Here is a 25,169-nt window from a genome sequence, read left to right as displayed (position 1 = left end):
TCTATGGAACACAGTCAAATAGCAGCTTTAAAAACAAAACAACCACACAGTTTTCAAAGAATAGTGTAATGACCTGGTTTTGAGTTCCTACCTGCTGTGGCTTTGCCCAGCTCTCTGCCCTGGCAGAGGTTTGGGGGGAAATAGGAAGAGATGTTGGCCCAGCTCTGTCCAATTGCTTAAAATCTAAAATTGGTTCTAAGGTTTAGGGAAGAGCAGAAGTAACACTGGCTACTGCTGGTATTTCCTGAAAAGATTATAGATTGCTGATCACCAGTGGCACAAACCTGTCATCTTAGTTACTCAGGAGATGGAGATCTAAGGATTGTGGTTCAAGGCCAGCCCAGGCAGGAAAGTCCATGTGATTCTTATTTCCAATGAACCACCAGAAAACTGGAAGTGGAACTGTGGCTCAAGTGGTAGAGCACTAGCCTTGAACAAAACGAAAATAAGGAACAGCACCCAGTTCCTGAGTTCAATCTCTAGCACAGGGACCAAAGTGGGGGAAAAAAGGTACTTAGTTCATAGAGATCGGGGGATATTATCTCCAGTTTATGTAAAAATCACTTTTTGGTTTTTGTTCTGAGGCCGGAACTTGTAGTTGGTACTGACACTTTTGCTCACTGGCTAGTGACTAGCCACACTTTCAACCCCTGGATTTCCTTCAGTAGCAAATGGAGTAACATGGAGTATGGTTAAGAGTTACTCTTTTATTACTTTGAGCACAAAATAAGTTGGGAAAATGATTTGAAAAATCTCCACCCATCAGACCCAAGTTGGTTAATTTGCCAGAGAAATCCATACACACTGGGTAGCATCCAGCTGCGCTCACAAAGACGTCCTTTCTAGTAAACACGACACTTTGTTCCTAGTCTCAGATAGAAGCCTGATGCCAAATTGCAGATGTGCCAAACCAGAGGTGCACTGCTACGCAGAGAAGCCTAGCATGATCTGTCCACCAAATTAGATTGTGGGATGAGGTGGTGTCTACCTTATGTCCTCTAGACCAAAAACTGCTGGCCTGAGCTTCTGTACTGTGGGGCAGATCGCTGTCCTTGGCAGGCATGGAGAAGGGTCCTTGTGGGTTAGAACATAAAGGGTTTTGATGGGGAAACATACAAAAAAGGCCTCAGCTGGACACTGGTGGTTCACAACCTGTAAATCCTTAGCTACTCAGAAGGCTGAGGTCTAGAGTTTGAAGCCTGATCCCAGAGTAGACAACTCTTTTTTTTTAAATAAAGAGGCAACTTTATTGAGAAGGTTCCTACACTGACCGGCCAGGGCTGCAGCACAGGCTCGGGAGCTGATACTGCGACCCTGGGCAGCACACGTGCTTACCAGCAAAAAGCTAGAAGCGGCACTATGGCTCAGGTGGTAGAGCACCAGACTTGAGGGAAAAAGCTAGGGGATCACACACACACACACACACACACACACACTGGCATCCTATGTGACACACACACACACACACACTGGCATCCTATGTCACACACACACACACACACACACTGGCATCCTATGTGACAGATCACACACACACACACACACACACACACACACACACACACACTGGCATCCTATGTGACAGATCACACACACACACACACTGGCATCCTATGTGACAGATCACACACACACACACACTGGCATCCTATGTGACAGATCACACACACACACACACACACACACACACACACACACACACACACACACACACACACACACACACACACACACACACACACACACACACACACACACACACACACTGGCATCCTGTGACAGATCCAGACCCCTTTTCTCTACGAAGGGATAGGACTAATTTTTTTTTTTGGTGCAGTCCTGGTATTTGAACTCAGGGCCTGGGCATTGCCCCTGAGCTTCTTTTGCTCAAGGCTAATGTTCCACCACTCGAGCCACAGCTCCCACTTCTGGCTTTTGTGTGTGTGTGTATTGTAGCTTATTGGAGATGAATACTACTTTCCTGTCCAGGCTGGCTTCAAACTGAAATCCTCAGAACTTAGCCTTCTGAGTAGCTTGAATTACAGGTGTGAGCCGCTTGTGCCCAGCTAGGACTGTAACCTTGGCTTTACATAGATGATGTGTAGCTGGCATGTCCCTTTGCTGGCTTAAGCTATGGCAATGGTCTGTGGGGTTTTAGAGAGCACCAATTCTAACCAAAAGCCAGCAAGACAGGAAATCCCCACCATTTTAGACTGAGTTCCAAAGCTCCCCTAGCCGGGTGCCAGAGGCTCAAGCCTGTCATTCTAGCAACTCAGGAGGCTGAGATCTGAAGACTGAAATTCAAAAATAGCCTGGACAGAAAAGTCCATGGGACTCTTTTCTCCAATAATCCAGAAAAAAAGCCTGGAAGTGGAGGCATGGCTCAAGTGGTAGAGGACCAGCCTTGAATAAAAAAAAGAGCTTGAGGCCCCGAGTTCAAGCTCTAGTATCAGCACAGAACAGACCAACCAACAAAGTCCCCAGATACATTCACTTCCCCTTTTTGTTTGCATCTGGAATCAATAGCCAAGAAATAACCAAATATAATAAAAAATGCCAAGTTCAGGAGCCGGCCCTCCTATCTACCAGTGGCAGTGTTGTCCCTGGATTCGAACAGAAGGGACTAAGAAAGCCTCTACTCCCCTATCCCGACTTTTCCTGCAGAATTCCAAGTGTGGGAATGTGGCCATAGCTTTCTGTCCAGGAGACAGAGGAGTTTCAGTCTTTTGCTTTCTGGCATCAATTTATGGCATCAACGGAGAATGGAATGTGGACACGAACTCACAATTATACATCATCTTTACAATATTAAAGGGGAGGGTGTCATATACAAGTCTACAGGCATTATACACGGAATGGTGCCAGTGGGGTGTGGGGGGGTACCCCACCTGCTGATTCTCGACAGTTCCTCTAACTCAGGAGCAGTGCACAGAAAAATGGGACAAGGCTGGGAGAAGGAAGGTGGGGTGCCCATGGCTGGGCATGCCATCTGAGAAGCAGCAGATCTGTGGGGACATCCTGCCCTCTCCCACCCCTCAGGGTCAGTACGCATTGGAAACGCCACCCCCCACCCCCAGGGTTACAAGAGCACTGGGACAGCCTGGATGTGAGATCTTGCCGGCAGGCTCACGTTTAATGGGAACTCCAAGTGGTGCTTGTTGTGTGGAAAAACAAATTGGAGCTGGAGGTAGCTCCCTGAGTTGGGGACCCAGAGAATGTTACTGACACCTGGGCCCCTTCATAATTGGGGTGTGTGTGTGTAGGGGTGTTCCCATTCCTGAGGTAAAAGTATAGCCCTGTGCCGGCTCAGATGTGGAGGAAGACTTTGCCAAGGGCCGAGATGTGCATGAACTCAGATGGGTATGGGAGCCCCTGGAACAGGAGGAGGTTAGGGGACTCCCTTTGTGTGTGTTGTCACCTGAGTCCTGGGTGATGGCAAAGGTCCAAGTCTCAGATGGGGAGAGATCCAGCAGATCTCTCATCCCCCTTCCCTCAACTGCACTGCCTCATTCTCCCCAGCCATGTCCTCTTCACATCAGTCCCCAGAGCCCGAGCCCCGCAGGAACAGGGGCTCCAGTGCCCAGCAGCTCAGCCACCATATCGGCCTTGCCGATAGGTTTGATGGGAGAGAACCCAGCACCAAGAGAAGCAGTGTTGGTGTGTGGGCGACCTCACTGACCTGTGCAGTGACATTCGCCTCAGTTTTAAATATTGTAGAAAAATAAGCTAACTCCAATGCCAGAGTCCATCCACCAGTGTGTGTGTGTGTGTGTGTGTGTGTGAAGAGGGATAAATAGCTGCTCCGGATGGGCTGGAGGGGGGAGGGGTGGATGCCTCGGTGGTCCTCCAGCCTCAGAGGATGCTGGGAGGGCAGGGAGCTGCCAGCCAGAGTTCCAGCTACAGCTTCTCTGGGTGACATGCTCAGTCCTTCAGTGAGTGTGCCTCGGGGCCAGCATCCCATTCTGTTGTCACCACGACGACGACGATGATGATGACTACACCTGCTGCTCTCCAGGCCTGGCAGGCGACATTCCAGCCCCTACCCTCAGTCTCATGACCACTGCTAAGGGTGCAGAGGCCGGACTGCGGGACTCCCCGGCACTGTTTCCAGGTCCCTGGGGGTGTGGCGGGGTCATTGATTCCCCCAGGGCTAAGGTTGGGGGGGAGGGTGTCAGGTGGGCACCAATACAGGGCCTAGTCCAGAGGCTCCTGCTTTATCCTGACAGCAGTGGAGATGGGGTGTGGGGGTCGATCCTCTCGGCATAGTACATACTCGCTGAACTGCGAGGAATCCACACCACCCCCACAGGACGCGGCCACGCTGAACCCCTTCTGAAACAGCCTTTCCAGGACCTGCAGAGAGGGGGGAGGAATAAAATGGGGGGGGTCAGCAATGTCCAGCTTCAAGAGTTGGCCTGGGCTGAGCCCATGTGATGCATATCTATACTCCCGGCTACTCAAGAGGTTGCAATCCAAGAACTGGGGTTCAAAGCTAGCCTGGGCAGAAAAATCCATGACACTCATCTCCAGTGAATCATCAGAAAAGCCAGAGGCTGGGAATGTGGCTTAGAGGTAGAGTGCTTGCCTAGCATGCATGAAGCCCTGGGTTGGTTTCCTGAGTACTACATACACTGAAAAAGCTGGAAGTGTCGTTGTGGCTCAAGTGGTAGAGTGCTAGCCTTGAGCAAAAGAAGCTCAGGGAAAGTGCCTAGGCCCTGAGTTCAAGCCCCAGTCCAGCACAAAACAAATTGGCCTAGCCTGGCTTGGGCAAGCTGCAGTCTCTTGGGAAGATTTCAGTCTAGGGCCGAGATGGGGAACCATTTTTTTTGTCTCCTGCCAAGAGCCATTTGGATATTTATAACAATTCTTGGGCCATACAAAGTTATCTACACACAGTTGTGGCTCATGCCCATAATCCTAGTTACTCAGGAGGCTGAGGTCTGGGAAGGTTCAAAGTCAGCCTGGGGAGATTCTTATCTCTAATTAATCACCAAAAAGCCCAAAGTGGAGCTTTGGCTCAAGTGGTAGAGCACCAGGCTTGAATACAAAATGCTCAGTGCCCAGGCTCTGAATTCAAGCCCCAGTACACAAACAAAAAACAATTACCAATATAGCAGATGGGCCATGAGGAGTCTATTAAAAAAAAATCTCTCCTGCCAGGTATCAGATAATCTCATAGGTCTTTTATGGTCCTTAAAGGTCCTGGCTATTCCCCCAGCTGGGTTCCACAACAGAAAGGACAGCAGCTAAGCCCTTTGGCGGTGGAGGGGGAAAGAGCCCAACTCCACCAGACCTGGTAGAGGTCTCTCCCTGCTGCCTTCAGGACCACACATAGCCCAGAGCATCTCCCAGCCTCCTACCCATAATAATAGTTTGTCCCTCCACCCTCCCCTCCACCCCCCATCAGCCTCTGGGCAGCCACCTGCTTCCCTAAGCAGGGAGACCCAGGTGGTTTGAGCCTTGAGGGATCAGCAGTTGAGGGGTGAGAGAAAGGAGGGGAATCCCCTCAGGGTGGGAGTCTTCATAAGCCTCCAGGTCCTCTGAGCTCTGGGCTCTGTGAGGGAGGGAGGGGAGGGGAGGGTCCGAGTCCTGTGTTTGACACCTGGGTCTTGAACTGGGCAAGTTCAGACTCACAGCAAGTGGAATGTCTGGCTCAGGGAAAAAAAGGGAAGATGGAACAGGCTTGAACTCTGGGCTTTGGTGCTGTCCCCTCACCTCAGCTCTTCGGCTCAAGACGAGCGCTCTACCACTTGAGCCACAGCGCCACTTTTAGTTTTCTGGAGGTTAATTGGAGAGAAGGAATTTCTTGCCCAGGCTGGCTTCGAACTTCGATCATCATAGTTCAGCTTTCTGAGTAGCTAAGATTACAGGTGTGCGCCACCAGTGCCCAGCTCCCCACCCCCAACTCTTATTTGGGCTTCCTTTTTTCCCCCTTAGTTTGAGTCCTGGACTTGAACTCAGTACCTAAGTCCACTTTTGCTTATTGGACAGAGCTCCACCTACTGAGCCACGCCTCCAATCCCAATTGTTTAGGCTTCTCAAGACTTAGACATATCTGGCCTGCACAGAAACCTTTTGGGCAGCTATGGGGTGTGGTCAGGGGGAGGGCAGGTCAGCAGGTTTTGGAAGGAGACTCGACCTCTGTTCTGTCTCCTTTTCCTTTCCTTCCTCCCTGTCCTCTCCTCTCTTTGTGTTGGTACTGGGGCTTGAACTCCGCAACTTGGTCAGTTCCTTAGCTTTTCACTCAAGGCAGGCACTTGATCCATATCAGCTTGAACTGAAGGCCTGAAAGCATTCTACCACTTGAGCCATAAAGCCGCCACTTCTGGCTTTTTCTTTTTTCTTTGGTCATGGTGGTTTATTGGAGATAGGAGTCTCACGGTCTTTCCCGACCGGGCTGGCTTTGAACCATGATCCTCAGATCTCAGCCTCCTGAGTAGCTAGGATTACAGGCGTGAGCCATCGGCGCCTGGCACACCTCTGGCTTTTTCTGTTTATGTGCTATATGTGGTCCTGAGGAGTCAAACACAGGGCTTCATGTATGCTAGGCAAGTACTCTACCACTAAGCCACATTCCCAGCCTTTTTTTTTTTTTGCTGGTGAGGGGGGTTGCTGGTAAACTGGAGATAAAAGTCTGATGGACTGGGGCTGGGAAGGTGGCTCAGTGGTAGAGTGCTTGCCTTGCATGAATGAGGCCCTGGGTTCAATTCCTCAGCACCATATAAACAGAAAAAGCTGGAAGTGGCGCTGTGGCTCAAGTGGTAGAGCACTAGCCTTGAGCTGAAGAGCTTAGGGACAGTGCCTAGGCCCAGAGTTCAGGCTCCATGACCGACCAAAAAAAAAAAAAAAAGCCTGATGGACTTTTAGACCCAGGCTGGCTTTTTACCACGATCCTAAGATCTTAGCCTCCTGAGTAGCTAGGATAACAGGCATTAAGAGCCTCCAATACCTTACCTTTCTGTAGTGCCTGACTTCCATTAAATAAATCCAAAGTCAGACTGTAGGTACCTAATGAAGCACACTTGGTTTGAAAATACTCTGGGCCATTTTATTTTTTTTAAAACAGAACCTTTTTTTTTTTGGAGGGGGGGAAGTACAGATCAATTTTTTTTTAAGTCTAACCCCTTAGGTGTTATCATTTAATTATGAGCAGGGGCATAAATTATGCATGGACACATTGTTGCTTTTTCTGTAAGACAGTACTGGAGGGCTTTTGGGTTTCAGGGACTGTGCCTCTTAGAGTCTAGCTTTGCCACCCTCAGGCTTCTTCAGAAGTGGAGAGGGCTGGGGTTGGAGGGAGGAGGAGGGGAGACCCTATGTGTCCTGCAAGGAGGGGCTCACCTGCACCGAGTTGAGCCTGCAGTAGCCGTTGAGTGGGAATCGGATGACGTGCGTGGGGTCCTGGTTCCAGCCGGCGTTGACGGAATTACACATGACGTCTCCTGTCTCAGGAAAGACTTCCTCGATGAGGGCCTTCTCTCCACTGAGCGCGATGCGCTCCCCCAGGTCTGGGGTGACGCGCACCACGAGACAGTCACACGCCCGGCTGCGGCGCCGCTGCTCCTGCTCCTGCTGCCAGCGCTCCAGCTCCCGCACCATGGGCTGCAGCTGGTAAAAGCGAGCTTCCTCATACAGCAGGTTGAAGTCCTGTGGATGTGGGGTCCATGGCACAGGGTTGGAGGAGGAGGAGGGGAAGGGGGAGAGGGGCGAACATTCGATCTGTCAGTCCAAACCCAGGGGACGTCATCTCCCTGCCACTGTGAGAATTGCTATCTTTGGCACAGTGTGGACTTGGGTGTTTGTACCCATTGTACAGAGGAACAACAACAACAACAAAAGAGCTCAAAGGAGCACAGGAAACGTATGCATCAGGAGTCTAGCTGTGGGCTGGTGCGCACCTGCGCCTTATGATTCCCTCTCTGGCTTTTCCATCCAGCTTGCATTCGAGGCAAAGAGAAGCGTGGAGAGGCCTAGGAAACCAAACTGGAGAGGTAGAGGCTATGCCTAAACTCAGGGACCTGCTGGCCTTCTAGAACCTCACCCACAGAAGATGCCAGGATGGGAACAGCTCCCATCACGCCTGCCCTCCTTCCAGCCCTGGGGTAAAAGGTTCCTCTCGGGACACACCTGGATGGGCTAGATTTTCAACCTCACCAATCTACCAGCCAGGAGACTTCTCTGAGTCTGTTTCCTCCTCTATAAAATGGCTATGAGCCTGGCGCTGGTGGCTCACTCCTGTTAATCCTAGCTACTCAAGAGGCTGAGAGCTGAGGATCACAGTTCAAAGCCAGCCTGGGCAGGAAAGTCTGTGAGATTCTTATCTCCAATGAACCACCAAAAATGTTGGAAGCAGCACTGAGGCTCAAGTGGTAGGATGTTAGCCTTGAGCAAAAGCGTTCAGGGACAGTGCCCAGGCCCCAGGTTCAAGCCCCATGACTAACAAAATAATACTGATAATAAATAAAATAAAATGGCTATGAGCTGAGTGCTGGTGGCTCACACCTGTTATCCTAGCTACTCAGGAGGCTGAGATATGAGGATCATGGTTCAAAGCCAGCTCAGGCAGGAAAGTCTGTGAGACTCCTATCTCCAATCAACCACCAAAAAAGCTGGAAGTAGAGTTGTGGCTCAAGTGGTAGAGAACCAGCCTTGAGTGAAAAAGTGAAGCTGGGTACCAGTGGCTCACGCCTGTAATCCTAGCAATTCAGGAGGCTGAGATCTGAGGATCACAATTCTAAACCAGCCCAGGTGGTGAAATCCAACAGAGTAATCTCCAATGACCCACTCAAAAAGCTGGAAGTGGAGCTGTGGCTCACAGTGGTAGAGCACCAGCAGCCTTGAGTGGAAAAGCTAAGGGACAGTGTCCAGGTTAGCTGAGATAAGTAGAGCAAGGACTGAAAGGGACAAGCTTGGCAGAGAGCCGGATGAAGTGTCTAGGCAGGCAAAACCCACTGTGTACCAGGCAGCCTACTCCCTGACAGGGCAAGCTCACACGATCTGTTCCTCAGATGGTGACATGTGCTCCAATCAAACACAGGCTCCTACACTAGCCCCAGTGGCCAGGGTCCCCAGCAACCATTGGGGCTCAGTGCATTGGTCTGGCTAGCAAGCCTGAGGCCCCCTGGCAGAAAGGCCAAGATGCACACAACCTTTGGAACTGTTCCAAAGGAGGTTGAGTCCTGGCCCCTCATCTCTACATCTGCCATTGGTCAGACACACTTCCTGCCTCCCTGCAGACTCCTCTGTGTTCCAGCCCAGCCCTCTGCTTTCCAGGCTTGCACCATTTCCAGAGTTTTTCTTTTCTTTTTTCCTGTGCCTGTTCTGGGGCTTGAACTCACTATCCCTGAGATTCTTTTTGCTCAAGGCTAGTGCTCTACCCACTTGAGCCATAGCTCCACTTCCAGCTTTTTGATGGTTAACTGGACATGGGAGTCTCCTGGACTTTCCTGCCCAGGCTGGCTTTGAACCTGTGGTCCTCAGATCTCAGCCCCCTGAGTAGCTAGGATATCAGGCATGAGACACCAGCGCTCACCATCCAGGAGTTTTAATATATCTTTTGTTTCCTCAACACCCTGAAGGACTCCTGCTATGCCCTCACCAAGTTGTCTACAAAAGGAACAGGGCTTGCCGGGCACTGGTGGCTCACGCCTGGAATCCTAGCTACTCAGGAGGCTGATTTCTGAGGATCGCGGTTCAAAGCCAGCCCGGGCAGGAGAGACCGTGAGACTCCTATCTCCAATAAAAACCACCAGAAAACCGGAAGTGGCGCTGTAGCTCAAGTGGTAGAGCACTCGCCTTGAGCTGAAGAGCTGAGGGACAGCGCCCAGGCCCAGAGTTCAAGCCCCACGACCAACAAAAAACAAAAACAAAAACAAAAACAAAAGGAACAGGGCTTCACACCCAACTTCAGGGCTTCACAACACCAACTTCTGGATCTCCACCCACCAATTTAGGACTCAATCCCCACCAACAGCCATTTGCAGCTTCTTCCTAAAAATAAGTCTCTGCCTACCTCCATCTCCTATCTCCATCCTGGTCCTTGGGCTCTAGAAATAATCCCTCCTGCCCTCTATCTTTGTTTGTTTTTTTTGTTTTTTTGTCAGTTGTGGGGCCTGAACTCTGGGTCTGGGCACCGTCCCTCAGTTCTTCCACTCAAGGCTAGTGCTCTACCACTTGAGCCACAGCACCACTTCCGGCTTTTTCTGCTTATGTGGTGCTGAGGAATTAAACCCAGGTTCTCATGCATGCAAGGCAAGCACTGTACCACTGAACCACTTTTGATTTGTTTTGGGGGATTTTTTTGGTAGTTAATTAAAGATAAGAATTTCAGGGGCGGGGCTGGGAAGGTGGCTCAGTGGTAGAGCGCTTGCCTTGCATGCCTGAGGCCCTGGGTTCGATTCCTCAGCACCACATAAAAAACAAAAAACAAAAACAAATAAAATGACAAGTATCCTGTTAAAAAAAAAAAAGAATTTCAGGGGCTGGGAAGGTGGCTCAGTGGTAGAGCACTTGCCTTGCATGCTCGAGGCCCTGGGTTCGATTCCTCAGCACCACGTAAGAAAAAAGCCGGAAGTGGTGCTGTGGCTCAAGTGGTAGAGTGCTAGCCTTGAGCTGAAGAGCTGAGGGACAGCTCCCAGGCCCAGAGTTCAGGGCCCACGACCGGAACCACCCCCCCCCAAAAAAAAAAAGAATTTCATGGACCTTCCCGTCCAGGCTGATTTCAAACTCTCATTCTCAGATCCCAGTCTCCTGAGTAGCAGGATAACAGGTGTGAGCCACCACGCTTGGCCACACTCCATAGAATTATGGAATTCAGGTTCACATGTATCTCCCCACTAGGTTATAAGCACCACAGGCAGGGCCTATGGTTTCCTTTTGCATTGCTTTTTTTTTTTTTTTTAAGCTCAAATGTGACCTAGGAAAAAGGTCCATGATTCTCTAGGTCAGACTGCTGGCTGGGCACCAGTGTCTCACACCTCACATCCTAGCTACTCAGGAAGCTGAGATCTAAGGATCATGGTTGGAAGCTAGCATGGGTAGGCAAGTCCATGAGACTATTTATATCTCCAATGCACTAACCAAAAAAATAGCTGGAAGTGGAGCTGTGGCTCAAGTGGTAGAGTGCTAGCTTTGAGTACAAAAACTTAGGGACAGTGTCCAGGCCCTGAGTTCAAGCCCCAGGACTGGCGCATGCATGTATATATGTGTGCACACTTACACTGAAGATAGACTAGTTCAGATCTAAGTTTTCATCCTCCCATCATTTCAGGGGCCTATAATGTAGAACGAAAGGAACCAGAGCAACTTGAGCAGGTTCAGGGCAGCGTGGAGAGACACCCCAGTATCTGGAGGCAGTTTCCGAGGCCCCTCCTCTATACATTGCCACCCATTTATCTTAACTGCTGGTAACTCCTAGTACCTAGCAGTCCTCAAATACAACTCACATTCACCTGGGTAAGCTTAATTGTTGTTATACCCTGATACATATACTAAAAATGTGCGAAAAGCAAAATTACAAAAACAAAAACAATGGATTCAGCCCTGGGCTTCATTTCACTTTTTTTTTTTTTTTACAGTTGCCATGACAACCATGGGTCCATTTATTTAAGTCACAGAGTCCCCAGTGTAATATGTCCACATGGGGCAGGGGGTGGGGCGGGCGTCGCCTATAGACCTACCTTAAAGTCATCGGGTAGCAGTAATTTGGACGTCCGCAGGAAACTCAGGATGTAGCGGAAAATTTCCCCATCCCGATCAATGAAATAATGTTGCTTCAAACTGTCTAGGACGATGGGTTCTGTGCCATTGAAGAGACGGCTTATTCTGTGGAAAGACAGGCCAGGTGATTTGTGGGAAGGAAGGATGGTATCCACCTGCTGGGCCCCCCTCACCCCTTCCTTAGGGCCCACCCTGCTTGCAGAAGCAGGGAGGGGGAACTTAGGGATGGCTACCTGCATATACCTAGGGCAGTCAGGCTACCATTTCATGTGTCACTGGGACAGCCATAGCACATGCCACTAATCCAACCGATGCTCATAAGCCACAACCAGAGAGGAATGCACTCCCTGTCTCCCATGCCAGACTACTGGTACAATATAGACCTGGAAATTTACAGCAAGACACATATAGCCAGGTGCTGGTGGTGGCTCACGCCTGTCATCCTAGCTACTCAGGAGACTGGGATCTGAGAAATCAAGGTTCCAAGCTAGCCCAGGCAGACAAATCTGAGATCTCCAGTTAACCAGGAAAAAGCTAGAAGTGGAGCTGAGGTTCAAATGGTAGAATGTCAGCCTTGAGTGAAAAAGCCAGGTCATGGTGAGAAAACTGAGTTCAAGTCCCAATAGTAGCATGGGGAGACAGAAAGAGAGAGGAGGAGGACAGAGAGAGAGAGAGAGAGAGAGAGAAAACCAGGTTCGAAGCTAACGTGGGCAGGAAAGTTTATGAGACTTAACATCTTCAATTAATCACCAAAATGCTAGAAGTAGAGATATGGTTCAAGTGGTAGAGTGCTAACCTTGAGCAAAAGCAGCTCAGGTCCTGAGTTCAAGCCCTATGACAAACAAAACAAAAAAAAGGGGGGAAGGGAACACATAAAAAGTAGTGGGTCGGGCTGGGAAAGTGGCTCAGTGGTAGAGCACTTGCCTTGCATGCCTGAGGCCCTGGGTTCAATTCCTCAGCACCACATAAGCAAAAAGATAAAAGCTGGAAGTGGCGCTGTGGCTCAAGTGGTAGAGCGCTAGCCTTGAGCTGAAGAGCTGAGGGACAGCGCCCAGGCCTAGAGTTCAGGCCCCACGACCGGAACCCCCCCCCAAAAAAAAGTAGTGGGTCACAGAGCGATCCACCCACAAAGCATCCCACAAAGTGTCCCACTGGACACCAAAGTTAAAAGCCACACATCTGGTGGACATATGCAAAGCAACCAAGACAATCACTGGGGACACCCATGTTCTTCACCCCACCCATGTCTGGAGCACCAGGCAGGTGTTGGAGGTATGGCTTGGTAGAATGCTAGCCACTGAGCAAAAAGGGTAGGTGCCAAGTTTGAATTCAGTTCCTGGGTCAAAAGGAGGTGGGGGGAAAGAACACCAGACAAGGTAAATTCAGTTGATTTGCCCAGGGTCACATGGTCCACTCTGGGTGGCTCATGTCTATCATTCTAGCTCCTCAGGAGGGTTGTGATTCAAAGCCAGCCCAGGCAGGAAAGTCTGTGAGAATCTTATCTGCAATGAACCACCAGAAAGCTGGAAGTAGAGCTGTGGCTTGAAGTGAAGTGCACTAGCCTAGAGCATAAAAGCTCAGGGACAGCGCCAAGGCCCCGAGTTCAAGCCCCAGGAATGACAGAAAAACAAAAACAAAAGAGGAAAGGCCAAACCAGCCGCATGCAGGTGGCTCATGCCGGTCATCCTAGCTACTCAGGAGGCTGAGATCTGAGGATAGAATTTGAAGCCAGCCTGGGCAGGAAAGTCTGAGATTCTTATCTCCACTGAGCTACCAAAAACCCAGAAGTGGCACTGTGGCTAAAGTAGTAGAGCACTAGCCTTGAGTAAAAGAAAGTCAGAGACAGTGCCCAGGACTGGCACACACACACACACAAAGGCCAAGATGGCATCATGAATGGGTACTAGCAGGTCAGAGCCCACAGGAAGTGGTGTGGAGGCCCAAACTTTTGCAATCAGACCTGGAGCTGCCCAGATACAAACCCTCAGGGGCCTCTATACCATGGAGCCCACTGACACCCCATCCCTAGGCTTGGGGACACAAAAGTCCTGCTGGAAAAGCACCCAAGGACTGGGCTAGCACAACTTGGACATTCAGATGTCACAATGATGAGGGCCACCCAGATACCCCTAGGGAGAACATAATTGAACACGGCGGCCAGGTGTTATGGGGCGCAGGGGAGAGGCTCACATAATGCACTAGCAAAAAGAGGTGGGGGCTACCACCCCAGCTTTCCTGGGAACTCTCCCTACTTTGGCTGGCTGAGCTCCAATGTGCTGTGCTGCAAACACGGTGCCTGGCCTGGCAGAGCACCAAACCCCTCTGACGTCAGGGCTGGCTGTGGTTCCGGGGCATCCTGTTGGGTTACAATGCTCCCAGTTCACCCACATTCCAGGGCTGGCTAATTTTATCTAGGTTGACTTATTGATCCAAAGTTTTCAACCTGCCCAGGCACTGGTGGTTCATTCCTATAATCCCAACAGCTCAGGAGGCTGAGATCTAAAGATCGAGGTTCAAAAGTCATCCTGGACAGGAAAAGTCTGTGAGACTCTTATCTCCCAGGAACCACCAAAAAGCCAGAAGCAGAGATATGGCTCAGGTGAAAAGAGCGTTAGCCTTGAGCCAGGCTAGAGAGTACCAAGCCCTGTGTTCAGGACCATAAGGCACAACAAATACACAAACACTTAATGAAGTTTTCAACCTGCCTTCCTGCAGGGTAGGTTGGTTCTAGATCTTTCCATGGTTTAGTATCTGTCCAGGAATACTTCTGCATAGGACAACAACAACAAAAAAAGTTCATCATCCTTCGTGTCTGAGCTGTTCATGGATATGAGCAGGTAGAGGGAGGATTCAGTCTCTTATCATGAAGGAACTCGCAGCCAATTGCAGGGTCTTAAGAGCCAGTTCCTTTGGTGACCTGGATTCTTATTGGAGACTCCATCTGTCTCTCAGGAAACCAACCCCAGGCCATCCACTGAGGGAAGCCTGTGGGTGTATAGAAACACCTTCCGCAGTCCTGCATAGAATGACAAGTTCACATGTTGGCAGCCCACTCCCTTAGGGACAGAAAAAGTATCTGGTAGACAAAGGGAGATGCGGTGTCCTCTTAACCTTCTTTTCTTCTATTGCTTCTTTAATTTTTATTACTATTGTTTTCAAAGCCAACAGCTCCAATTTCCTGGCTATTTCAGGTGCAAGCTGTTAATACCTTGAGACTCTTCTAGTCATCTTCATTTGTTTTCCTTGGCCAGGATGGCTGCCAGTGTGGGGTTGCAATGGCAGTGGCTGAAAGATGTCACCAGACAGGACAGGAGCAGCCGCGGTGGCCCATGTGCCCAGCCACCTAGAATCAGAGTCTATGGCTGCTATGGATCAAAAGAGGTCAGCAGGCCCAGGGCACCTGGGGCCAGGCATGGTTTGGGAGGTGGATTTGGGTTTCACCCTGGTACTCAGGGCAGGACAGTGACTCGGCATACGTGATTCTCCCAACTCCACGTGATCACTGGTGACACTGGGTTGAAGGGCTCATCTTCTTTTTCCAGAATGGTTCAATAAATAAGAAACCAAAAACCAAAAACCAATTGTAGGCTCAGGCCTATAATCCTAGCTACTCACAAGGCTTGAGATCTGAGGATGATGATTCGATGCTATTCCAGGCAGGAAAGTCTGAGACTCTTATTCCCAATTAGCAGTGGAGGGGGAAAAAAAGCCAGAAGTAGAGCTGTGGTTTAAATAGTAAAGTGCTAACCTTGGGCGAAAAAGCTAAGGGTCAATACCCAGGCCCTGAGTTTAAGCCCAGTACCAGCACACGCGCGCACACACACACACACACACACACACACACACACACACACACACACACACACACACACACACACACACACACACACACACACACACACACACACAGCCCAGTACCAGCACACACACACACACACACACACACACACACACACACACACACACACAATTTTTTAAAATATCTGAGCCAGGTGCCAGTGGCTCATGCCTGTCATCCTACCTACTCAGGAGACTGAGATCTGAGAATCTCAGTTCAAAGCCAGCCCAGGCAGGAAAGTCCGTGAGACTCTTATCTCCAATTAACCACCAGAAAACCGGAAGTGGAGCAGTTGCTCAGCAGAAGGCTAGCCTTGAGCTGAAGAGCTCAGGGACAGTGCCTAGGCCCAGAGTTCAAGACCATGGCCACCACCACCAACAACAAAAATTAAATATCCTTAAAGAAAGGACACAAGGGTCTTTCTAGCCCAACTTTGTGAGCTACTTCTCAGGCCCCAGCTGACCCACTGTGTCCTCATTGTCCTCCAGTCAGGCCGGCTGCTGGCCTCCAGGCAAGGCTGCAGGCTTGGGGAGTGGTTAAGCAGAAGTCATCCAGGCAGAATGACAGATTCGTTCTAAGCCCCAGCCCGAGGAAAGAATGCAACCTCCAGCCCCTCAGGGCCTGCCTGAGGAGAGCCCCAGGCTAGATCATGAGGCTACAGGGTCCTAGGTGCCCCTTCCTGAGAGCACCCCATGCAAAGCAAAGCCTTAGGGGAGGAGAAAGACTGCCCCTCCCTCCCCAGCTCCCTGCTGCCACAGCCAAGACAAGAACAAAGCCAGGTGCCAGTGGCTCAGGCCTGGTCATCCTTAGCTACTCAGGAGGAGGCTAAGATCTGAGAATCCAGGTTCTAAGCCAGACCAGGCAGGAAAGTCCGTGAGACTTGTATCTCCAATGAACCAGCAAAAAAGGCAGAAGTGAAGGTGTGGCTCAAGTGGTAGAGCACCAGCCTGGAGTGGAAAAAGCTAAGGGACAGCTGTATAGGCCCTGAGTTCAAGCCCCAGGACTGACCTTTACAAACAACACACACACACACACACACACACAGGGACAGCTGTATAGGCCCTGAGTTCAAGCCCCAGGACTGTCCTTTACAAACAACACACACACACACACACACACACACACACACACACACACACACACACACACACACACACACACACACACACACACACACACACACACACACACACACACACACACACACACACACACACACACACGGACAAGGTTCTTCTCCCTCAAGCCTGGGCTGTCATTTTTTTTCCAAGGGGGCGTGAGACATAGATTTTATAATTTTCCCCCACAAACATCATCAACTGATTAAAGGAAGACCTATCTCACTCAACTTGGGAATGCCACAGAAGGCAAAAACAAATGAAACAAGTAGAATTTATTGTGCATCCCAGACAATACAAGATGCTAACAGGCTTATAACAGCTCCTCATCTAATCTCTGCTGTGCTGAAGAAATAAAAGCCTCAACCATTATCCAGACCCCAAAATTCTGAACCAGACATGTGTCCACCTCTGCCATTCTCTTCCTGGGAGGGTCCTATCTGGCCCTCATAGGTCCCCCCCAAAAGCAGATACCTGCACACACTAAGATCAGCTATGCACTGCAACCACATCGCAGTGACAGACACCCCCAAAGAAGCTCCCCAGCGATGATTTCTGGGTATCTGGGGAGCATTAACTCCTTATTTTTATTTTTAATTTTGTTATATTTTTGGTCAGTCATGGGGCATGAACTCTGGGCCTGGTTGCTGTTTCTGAGCTCATCAACTCAAGGCTAGCACTCTACCACTTGTGCTACAGTGCCACATCCCATTTTCTGGTGATTACTTGGAGATAAGAGTCTCATGGACTTTCCTGCCAGGGTTGGCTTTGAACCCGGATCCTCAGATCTCAGCCTCCTGAGGAGCTAGGATTATAGGCGAGAGCAACTGACACCTGGCTAACTCCTTATTTTAAATGCATAAAATAGATGTTATAGACAGGAGGTGGTGGTGGTGGTTCATGCCTGTAATCCTAGCTCCTCAGGAGGCTGAGATCTGAGGATCATAGTTCAAAGCCAGCCAGGATAAGGAAAATTCAGTGGAGATTCTTATCTCCCATGAACCAGCAAAAAAAGTTAGAAAGTAGAGGGGTGACTTAAGTGGTACAATACCAGCCTTGAGTGAACAAAGCTAAAGGACAGTGATCCTGAATGATCCCGAGTTCAAGCTCCACACAGCACAAAAAACAAACAACTACCCCCCAAAAAAAAACCCAAATGCAAAAAGCATTAGACAACAGGTATCATAATCCCAGCATCGCTCAGCCCTCCACAGTCCGCTGAGAGAGGGGGCTGCCTTGCTGTGGGGGCTCCACACCAGATCACCTCTAGGAGCTCAGAGACCCTCTACCTTCATCAGCCCTGCCTTGGTACCATCAGAAACCAGATCTACCCCTGGGAGGGGCAAAAGTCAGCCTTGGTGCCACCCTCAGGATGGCCCAGTGTGGGAGGAAGGCACTTGCTCCCAGGTGGGGATATGCTCAGCCTTTGTCCTCCCCCCCCAAATCTCAGAACAAAGTTGGGCAGCAGTGGCTCATGCCTATCACCCTAGCTACTCAGGAGGCTGAGATCTGGAGGATTGTGGTTCAAAGCCCAGCCAAGGCAGGAAAGTCTGTGAGACTCTTAGCTCCAATGAACCACCCAAAAGCTAGGAGTGGAGCTGTGGTTCCAACTGGTAGAATGCTAGCCTTGAAACAACAAAAGCTTAGGACAATGCCCAGTTCAAGCCCCAGGATGAACCCAAAAAGAAAGAAAGAAGGAAGAAAGAGGAGCTTTGGATCACAGGACTAAGGTCAGCATGGTGGAACATCGAGTCTCAGTGTTCAGGTCTTACCTGGAGTCAGGGTACTTGGTGAGAGTGGCCAGGCTGCTGGTGTACATATGGCCACCCACGTCGATGTGGACAGGGGCATTGGACTTGGTGAGCTGAGCTGGTAACGGGATCCCTTGGGCAGCCAAAGGAGACACGGGGGACCGGGTGAGTGACAATCGGGACATATTTCCTTCCTCCTGGAAAACACAAAACAGGATTCCAGCCAGACTGCCGAGGCTCACGCCTGTCGCCCCAGCTGCTCAGGAGGCTGAGATCTAAGGATCACAGTTGGAAGCCAGTCTGGGCAGGAAAGTCTGTGAAACTCTACTCTCCAACTAACCCACCAGAAGAACCCTGCAAATAGAGCTGTGGCTCAAAGGGGTAGAGCGCTAGCCTTGAGTGAAAAAGAGCTCAGGAACAGCGCCCAGGCCCCAAGTTCAAGCCCCATGACCAACAAAACCAAAACCAAAACCATAATTTCCCAAAGATCGAGCCCTGCATCTCCTTTATTGTTAAGTGTGATCACAGATCTCATCAGATCCCTTCTGCCTCTGCCTAATCATATATTCAGCTGACAAATTACGGGCCACCGCTGTAATTAAGTGTATTTGCATCATTTTCTTTAAAGTACCAGAGGGGGTTGTGGGGAAGAGGGAGGGAAGAAAAGAAAGAAAGAAAGAAAGAAAAATGCTTATTAGCAATTAGAAATCAAGGAAAAAGAATTTTTTTTCAAGGTGTCAGCCTCTAGGGGCATAAAACAAACTGCAAAATTCTAATTAAAGGTCGCGGGCTTATGTGTTACATGTGAAATATCCCCTGATGAACGAATCACCAATTTGTGAATTGGGATTCAGGGTTTGTGTGTGTGTGTGTGTGTGTGTGTTTGCAAGTTTGTCTCAGTAACAAGACACCTCTAAATTAGTGACTTCCTCAAGCTCCTGAGGCAGTGAGTTTTATACATGTAGTAAATTTCACATCAAATTAAGAGCAATTTTTTTTTCCCTTTTGGGTTCTAAAAAAAAAAAAAAGAAGAAGAAAAAGAAAAAATGCATGATCAAGCCTGGTGCTGGTGGCTCATGCCTGTAATCCAAGACACTCAGGCTAAGAGATTTGAGGGTCTCAGTTCAGGACTCCTCTCTCCTGAACCAGCAAAAAACTGCAAGTGGGATGTGGTTCAAGTGATAGAGCACCAGCCTTGAGCGAAAAAGCTTGAGTGAAAGGTGAAAAAAAGACAGACGAAGGCCAGCCAATAAGTAGGATTTCTAGCAAAGAGCAGCTGTCCCCAGCCCATCCTGCAGGACTAAGCTCACCACAGTGCCGGCCCGGCCGTGACTGTGATTTGAGGACTCGCTCGTCCGCTCTTTCCGGTGAGGCATTTATTTAGACTTCCATCCCGGCCCAGGGTATCTGTGAGAAATAATGACAAAGACACAGAAGGTTTACTACTCAATCATTGTGGGTGCTGCTGGGTCTCTCGAATCAGAGACGCTTGCAATCATGACCTTCAGCATGCTCTCTGGGATCTTTTGTCCACCAGGAAGCTCTCCCAGATTTCACCTGTCTTGCCAAGATTCCTGACTGTGACACCCCTGAAACAGGCCTCTAGGGCATAGAATAAATCTCTCTCTCTCTCTCTCTCTCTCACACACACACACACGTGTGCACACATGTGTTTTCTGGGCAGCTCCATGGCTGCGAATTCAACTAATGGCAATACTGAAACAAAATGCTGTAGCACAAATCTGATTTTCCTGGTGTATACATGTTTTTTTTTTCTTGGTTTAAAGCCATATTACCAAGCATGTCTCCTCTTGTACCAAACAGCAAATCTTATAGCCAGGAGCTCAGGAAGGATTCCCCCCACCCCCTGTGCTGTACCCCCCCAACCCTCTGTAAGCTGGGGTGCTCAGGGCAGCAGAAAGCAAATCATTTGTGAAGCGAACTCTTCTCCAATGGCGGCCAAGAGCAGAGAAAAATCTTTTTTGTTGGACTGATCTGCACCTCTCAGCTTCTCTACAGACCCCCACATCCCCCTACCCCAAGGAGGATGGTGTCAGTGCCTAATCTATTCCAGACCCCCCCCACCCCAGGATCAGGCACAACCCTCCTCCCCCCACCTCAGGCTAAAATTAGGGAGCTGGCCAGACAACAACCATCAGCAAATAAGACTCTGTCTCCCTTGCCCAGAGCTACAGAGGGGCGGGGACTGCGGCAGTCATGGCTACCAGAAATAAAGAGTACCCCTCAATATAGAGTCACTCCCAGGACCACCCTCCCCCTCCATGCAGGAGGGAGAGATGAAGAATGGTAGATATGGTATCTTTTGGTAGTCCCTGCCACTGAGTTGAGGCTGGCTCCAGGGGACAGATGGACAAACGGACAGATGGACGGACAGACAGACAGACACAAACAACTTCCACAAACCCAGTCCAGATTTCTTCCCCACAAGTTTAACTCTTAGAAACTACATGGTATCATGAGGACCCCAAAAGACTTTTTGTTGTTGTTGTTTTTTCCTCCCTTCTTTATACTCTGGCTCAACATGTTGAAACTCAACATCCCATTTTAAAACATACACTAGGTTGAGTGAGTTTCAAATCTGACAAATGTGAAGGAAGGGCACTTATTCTCTCTCTTATGCTTCTTTCAGAGTGGCCGAAACAAAAAGTTCCTGATACTGTCTGGAGAAGTGAGGGGTAATGGCCTTTTTTCTCTTTCTTTCTTTCTCTTTATAAAGGAGGAGTACTGGGGCTTGAACTCAGAGCCCTCTGCTCTATTACTTGAGCCACAGCTCCACTCCCAGCTTTTTTTGATGTTTAATTGGAGATAAAGTGTCTCATGGGTTTTTTTCCTAGTCCAGCCTGGCTTCAGATTCTCAGGGAGAGGAGGGAGGGAGGGAAAGAAGGAAGGAAGGAAGGAAGGAAGGGAGGAAGGGAGGAAGGGAGGAAGGGAGGAAGGGAGGAGCAGGGCATCAGTGGCTCATGCCTTGTCATCTTAGCTACTCAGGAGACTGAGATCTGATGATCAAGGTTCAAAGCCAGCTTGGGCATGAAAGTCTGTGAGACTCTTATAGCCAATTAACCACCAAAAAAACACACAAAAAAAAAAACCAAATAAAAAACAAAACAAAAAAACCCACCAGAATTGGAGCTGTGGCTCAAGTGTTAGAGTGCAAAAAAAGCTGAGGGACAGTGTCCAGGTCCAGAGTTCAAACCCAGCCCCAGCCAAAAATAAAAAAGAAATTCAAGAAACAAAGCAAGAAAAGCAAGCAAGCAAGCAAGCAAGCAAGCAAGGAAGGAAGGAAGGAAGGAAGGAAGGAAGGAAGGAAGGAAGGAAGGAAGGAAGGAAAGAAGGTAGGAAGAAAGGAAACAAATCAGGTCATTTATCTCAAGGAGGTTCTGAGACACCAAAACAGACTGGAGGAATGAATAAGTCCTCAGGGAAGACCCACTGAGGATAAATGGGTCCTTTAGAAGCTGACCTCAGCTGGCCAGGAAAGCACACACACCCCGAAACATAACCTGAGGTCCATGGCAAACTCACCATTAGAAGCCCCCAGGCCTTATGCCTTGACCCGAATCTCCAAAGCTCCCTCAACAAACCACCAACGCATCTGTGCTGGGGAACGATCCTCTCCTCCAGACCACAGCTAGGATCAGAAGCAGAAAAATGGATGATTATAAAGAGTGCATTCCACTAACTGGGTGTATCACATCAAGACCCAGACCCAGTGCCTGCCCATCCTCCTGAGGCTCAGCCTGTTGCCCAGGCCTTAGTGAGATACAACTGAGAGAAAGAGAGAGGGGGAAAGGGGGGGGGGGGAGAGAGAGAGAGAGAGAGAGAGAGAGAGAGAGAGAGAGAGAGAGAGAGAGAGAGAGAGGGAGAGCGGGAGAGCGGGCCTGCCTGAGGGTTTGCAACCTGAACCTGGCCCAGGATTGACCCTCTGGCTCCAAGCAGTGGCAGGGGAGAGATCTCCGGGTTCTTGCACCCATCCTGCCCTTCCATAGCAAGAAGGAAGTGAGCAGACAACCATTGCTCATTTGCACACAAAATGACTTTGTGTCCCATTGTGCTTGCAGTTGTTCAGCTCTCCGGGGGTGATGAAACCCGGCTGAGTTGCGAGGCGCTGGCAGCTTGGAGACGATTTCGTTGAAAATCGTTTTCTTGGTGAAGTGGTTTCTTTTGCTAAGCTGTTATTTTTAATTTTTTTTTTCCGCCATAAAAGGTAAACAGAAGGCGCCTTGCAAAGTTTCAGCTCTTCTCCTCCATGGCCGGCGGGGCCCTGTCCTCAAGGGCAGAAAATGCCAGGGGGGTAGGGAGGTTTGGAGAAGGCGCAGAAGCGCAGAGCCCACACCACCTGGCCGGGCTTCAGCCAGGCCCGGCAGCCACAGGGAGGTTGGGGAGAGGGGTGACCGTGGCACCCCAAGTGTCTGGCCCGGCCCTTGGAAAGGGAGGGAGAGAAGGAAAAAGAGGGGGAGTTCAGAGGGAGGGGGCGGGGACAAAGTTAAATCAGGGAGGCAGACACTGAGACCACAGATGGGAAGCTAGCCTAATTAAGGACGTTAAAAAAAAAAGCGCTTTTGTTCTCAAAGTTTATTGTTGCCGGGATTAAAAAAAAATTAATTGAAACTAATGCTGTTATTCACTCGGTGCAATAAAATTCCTTCATGCACGTTTGAGATAACAGTGGAAACTTGCAGGCAGTGGGGAGGGGGGGGAGAGAAAAGGGGGCTTCTGGAGGATGGACGGGCGCTACTGCAAAAGAGGGGGATTTGGGGTGCAGCCTTAAGATCTACCAAACGGAGATGGGGTGCCCCCACATACACCCCTAAAAAAACCAACCCACCGGGGTGGGCATTAAGAGGACACCCCTCTGTCCCATTAGAGACTTTTTTCCCTCCTTTTTCTTTCTCTCATCTGGGAGCCCCAAAGATGGGCCCAGTGCACCCCCTTTCTACGATCCCTCCCCCCACAGCTTTGAACACATGCCTAACCCTGTAAACTCGCCCGGCTCTGCAAGGTACTTGGCCCACAGTACTGGGTTCAAGAAGCCATGGACCTAGACACAGACAGACGGACAGACTGCAGACAGACAGACACCCCCGGCAAAGGGGGCAGGCCAGCTCCCGGGACCCCTCCCACGTGGGAAAGGGAGGGGGGTCCACCCGCGGTCAAGACCAACCCACGTGGGAAATCCGTCCCCACCCCCCCAGCCCCTTATTCGCGCCAGGCCTTTGTGCTGGGCGCACCCCCTCCCTCCCGCAGCCCTCTCCACACGCCCAGCGCGGGGACAAAAGCAGCCGGCGCTGCCCCCCTGCACCCCAGGTCGAGACCTGGTGACCCCACGACTTTTTTGGGGGAGAAGCAGGGGGTATCGGCAGACACACTTCGGGGGGACGAGAGGGAGGGGTGGAGTGCGCGGCGCCGGGCCGGCGATCGCCCGGCGCGGGGGGCTTACCTCGGAGCCGGGGCCAGCCGGCGGCGGATCCGGCACAGGTGGGGGTGCAGGCGGCCCCCCCACGACCCCGCCCGCCCCCCCACGACCCCCGCCCGCCGCGCCCCGCAGCCGCCGGGCCTGGGGCCCCGCGCCGCGCCGAGCCCGCGTCCGGGAGTTACTTTCCCTCTCGCTCGCTCTCGCTCGCTCTCCCTCTTTCGCTCTCTCTCTCTCCCTCTCTCTCGCTCGCTCTTCTCTCTCTCTCTCTCTCTCTCTCTCTCTCTCTCTCTCTCTCTCTCTCGCCCCCAGCCCTCCCCCCACCCCCCTCCCGCCCCGGTCCCCGCTCCGCGCGGCCCCTCGCGGCGCACCGCGCGCCGGGGCCTCCCCTCCCCGCCTCCTCCCTCCCCGCCGCCGCCTCCCCTCCCCCCTCACAGGGCCCCCACACACCCCGGCGGCCCCGGGACCCCCAGGCCCCTCCTCACTCTGGGCATTTTGGGGGTGACGGGAACGCGGAGGCCGAGCGATCCCCGGGCGGGATCGACCGCGCGCGGCGGCGGCGGCGGCGGCGGCGGGGGAAGCGGGCCGGGCTGGCTGGCCGGGCGGGCGGGGCGGCGACTCCGGGCTCCGGGCCGCGGGGCAGAGGACGCGCGCCGGGATCCGCGCCGTGGCGGGGCCGCGCCGTCCCCCCCTCCCTCGCCCCGGGCCATCGCCCTCCCTCCCTCCCTCCCTCCCTCCCCCCCGCGGGTCCCCCCCCTTCCCGCACACGGGCCGGCCACGCGGCGCCCCGGCCTCCCCCGGGCCCGGGGACCCGGCGTGGAGGAGGGGCGGGCAGCGCCCCGGGGAGCCCTCACCCCGACCCCGGGGCGCTGGCGGCCGGACGTAAATGTTCAGCTCCCGAAATCAAAGTCAGGCGGGGAGCGGGGCGCGTCCTCACCGGGCCGCGGGGCCCCGGGGTGCGGGGGGGAGCGGGGAGGGCGCGGCGGGGCCGGCGCCGCCGAGGCCCCGAGCCGCGGGCCAGACTGGGGGGGGGGGGGACGGCGGGAAGAGCCCGGGCTGCGCGCGGCCCCCGCCCGGGGGGCGCCCGGGGCTGGGGGAGCCCCCCACACACCCCGTCCCCGCACGCACCCCTGATGCCCCTGGGGGAGCGTGACGGCTGCGCACACCCGGGGGCAGGGGTCGGGGGCCGGCGCCCTCTCTTTTGGCCCCCCCATCTCCTCTGCCTGGCTGCTCTTTCTTCCTCCGCTTCTCTCTCCCTCCTTCCTCCTCCTCCGTCCTCCTCTTCCTCGTCCTTGTGGGCGCAGGGCGCGGGC

At 51.7% G+C, this 25,169-nt stretch overlaps 1 protein-coding gene across 6 annotated transcripts; it reads right to left on the bottom strand.

Moving 5' to 3' along the window:
- On the bottom strand, window positions 1-25,169 carry Kctd15 (potassium channel tetramerization domain containing 15). Of its 6 annotated transcripts, none has more exons than XM_069998568.1 (7): window positions 24,985-25,169; window positions 21,969-22,074; window positions 19,736-19,832; window positions 18,447-18,622; window positions 11,679-11,823; window positions 7,342-7,647; window positions 1-4,353 (listed from the first exon to the last, which is right to left on the bottom strand). In XM_069998568.1, exons 3-7 carry the CDS (start codon window positions 19,799-19,801, stop codon window positions 4,195-4,197), a joined length of 852 nt encoding a protein of 283 aa, XP_069854669.1. In that variant the 5' UTR covers window positions 19,802-19,832; window positions 21,969-22,074; window positions 24,985-25,169; the 3' UTR covers window positions 1-4,194. The 6 variants fall into 6 exon arrangements, with proteins under 6 accessions (XP_069854669.1, XP_069854673.1, XP_069854671.1 ...); XM_069998572.1 differs by having other exon boundaries at window positions 25,023-25,169; XM_069998570.1 differs by lacking the exon at window positions 24,985-25,169 and adding an exon at window positions 24,342-24,437.

Source organism: Dipodomys merriami, unplaced genomic scaffold (genome assembly GCF_024711535.1).
Source record: "Dipodomys merriami isolate MVZ:Mamm:240054 unplaced genomic scaffold, mDipMer1.0.p SCAF_52, whole genome shotgun sequence".
Taxonomy (NCBI): domain Eukaryota; kingdom Metazoa; phylum Chordata; class Mammalia; order Rodentia; family Heteromyidae; genus Dipodomys; species Dipodomys merriami.
Note: the sequence above shows the minus strand (reverse complement) of the source record. Positions and strands in the feature narration are given on the sequence as shown.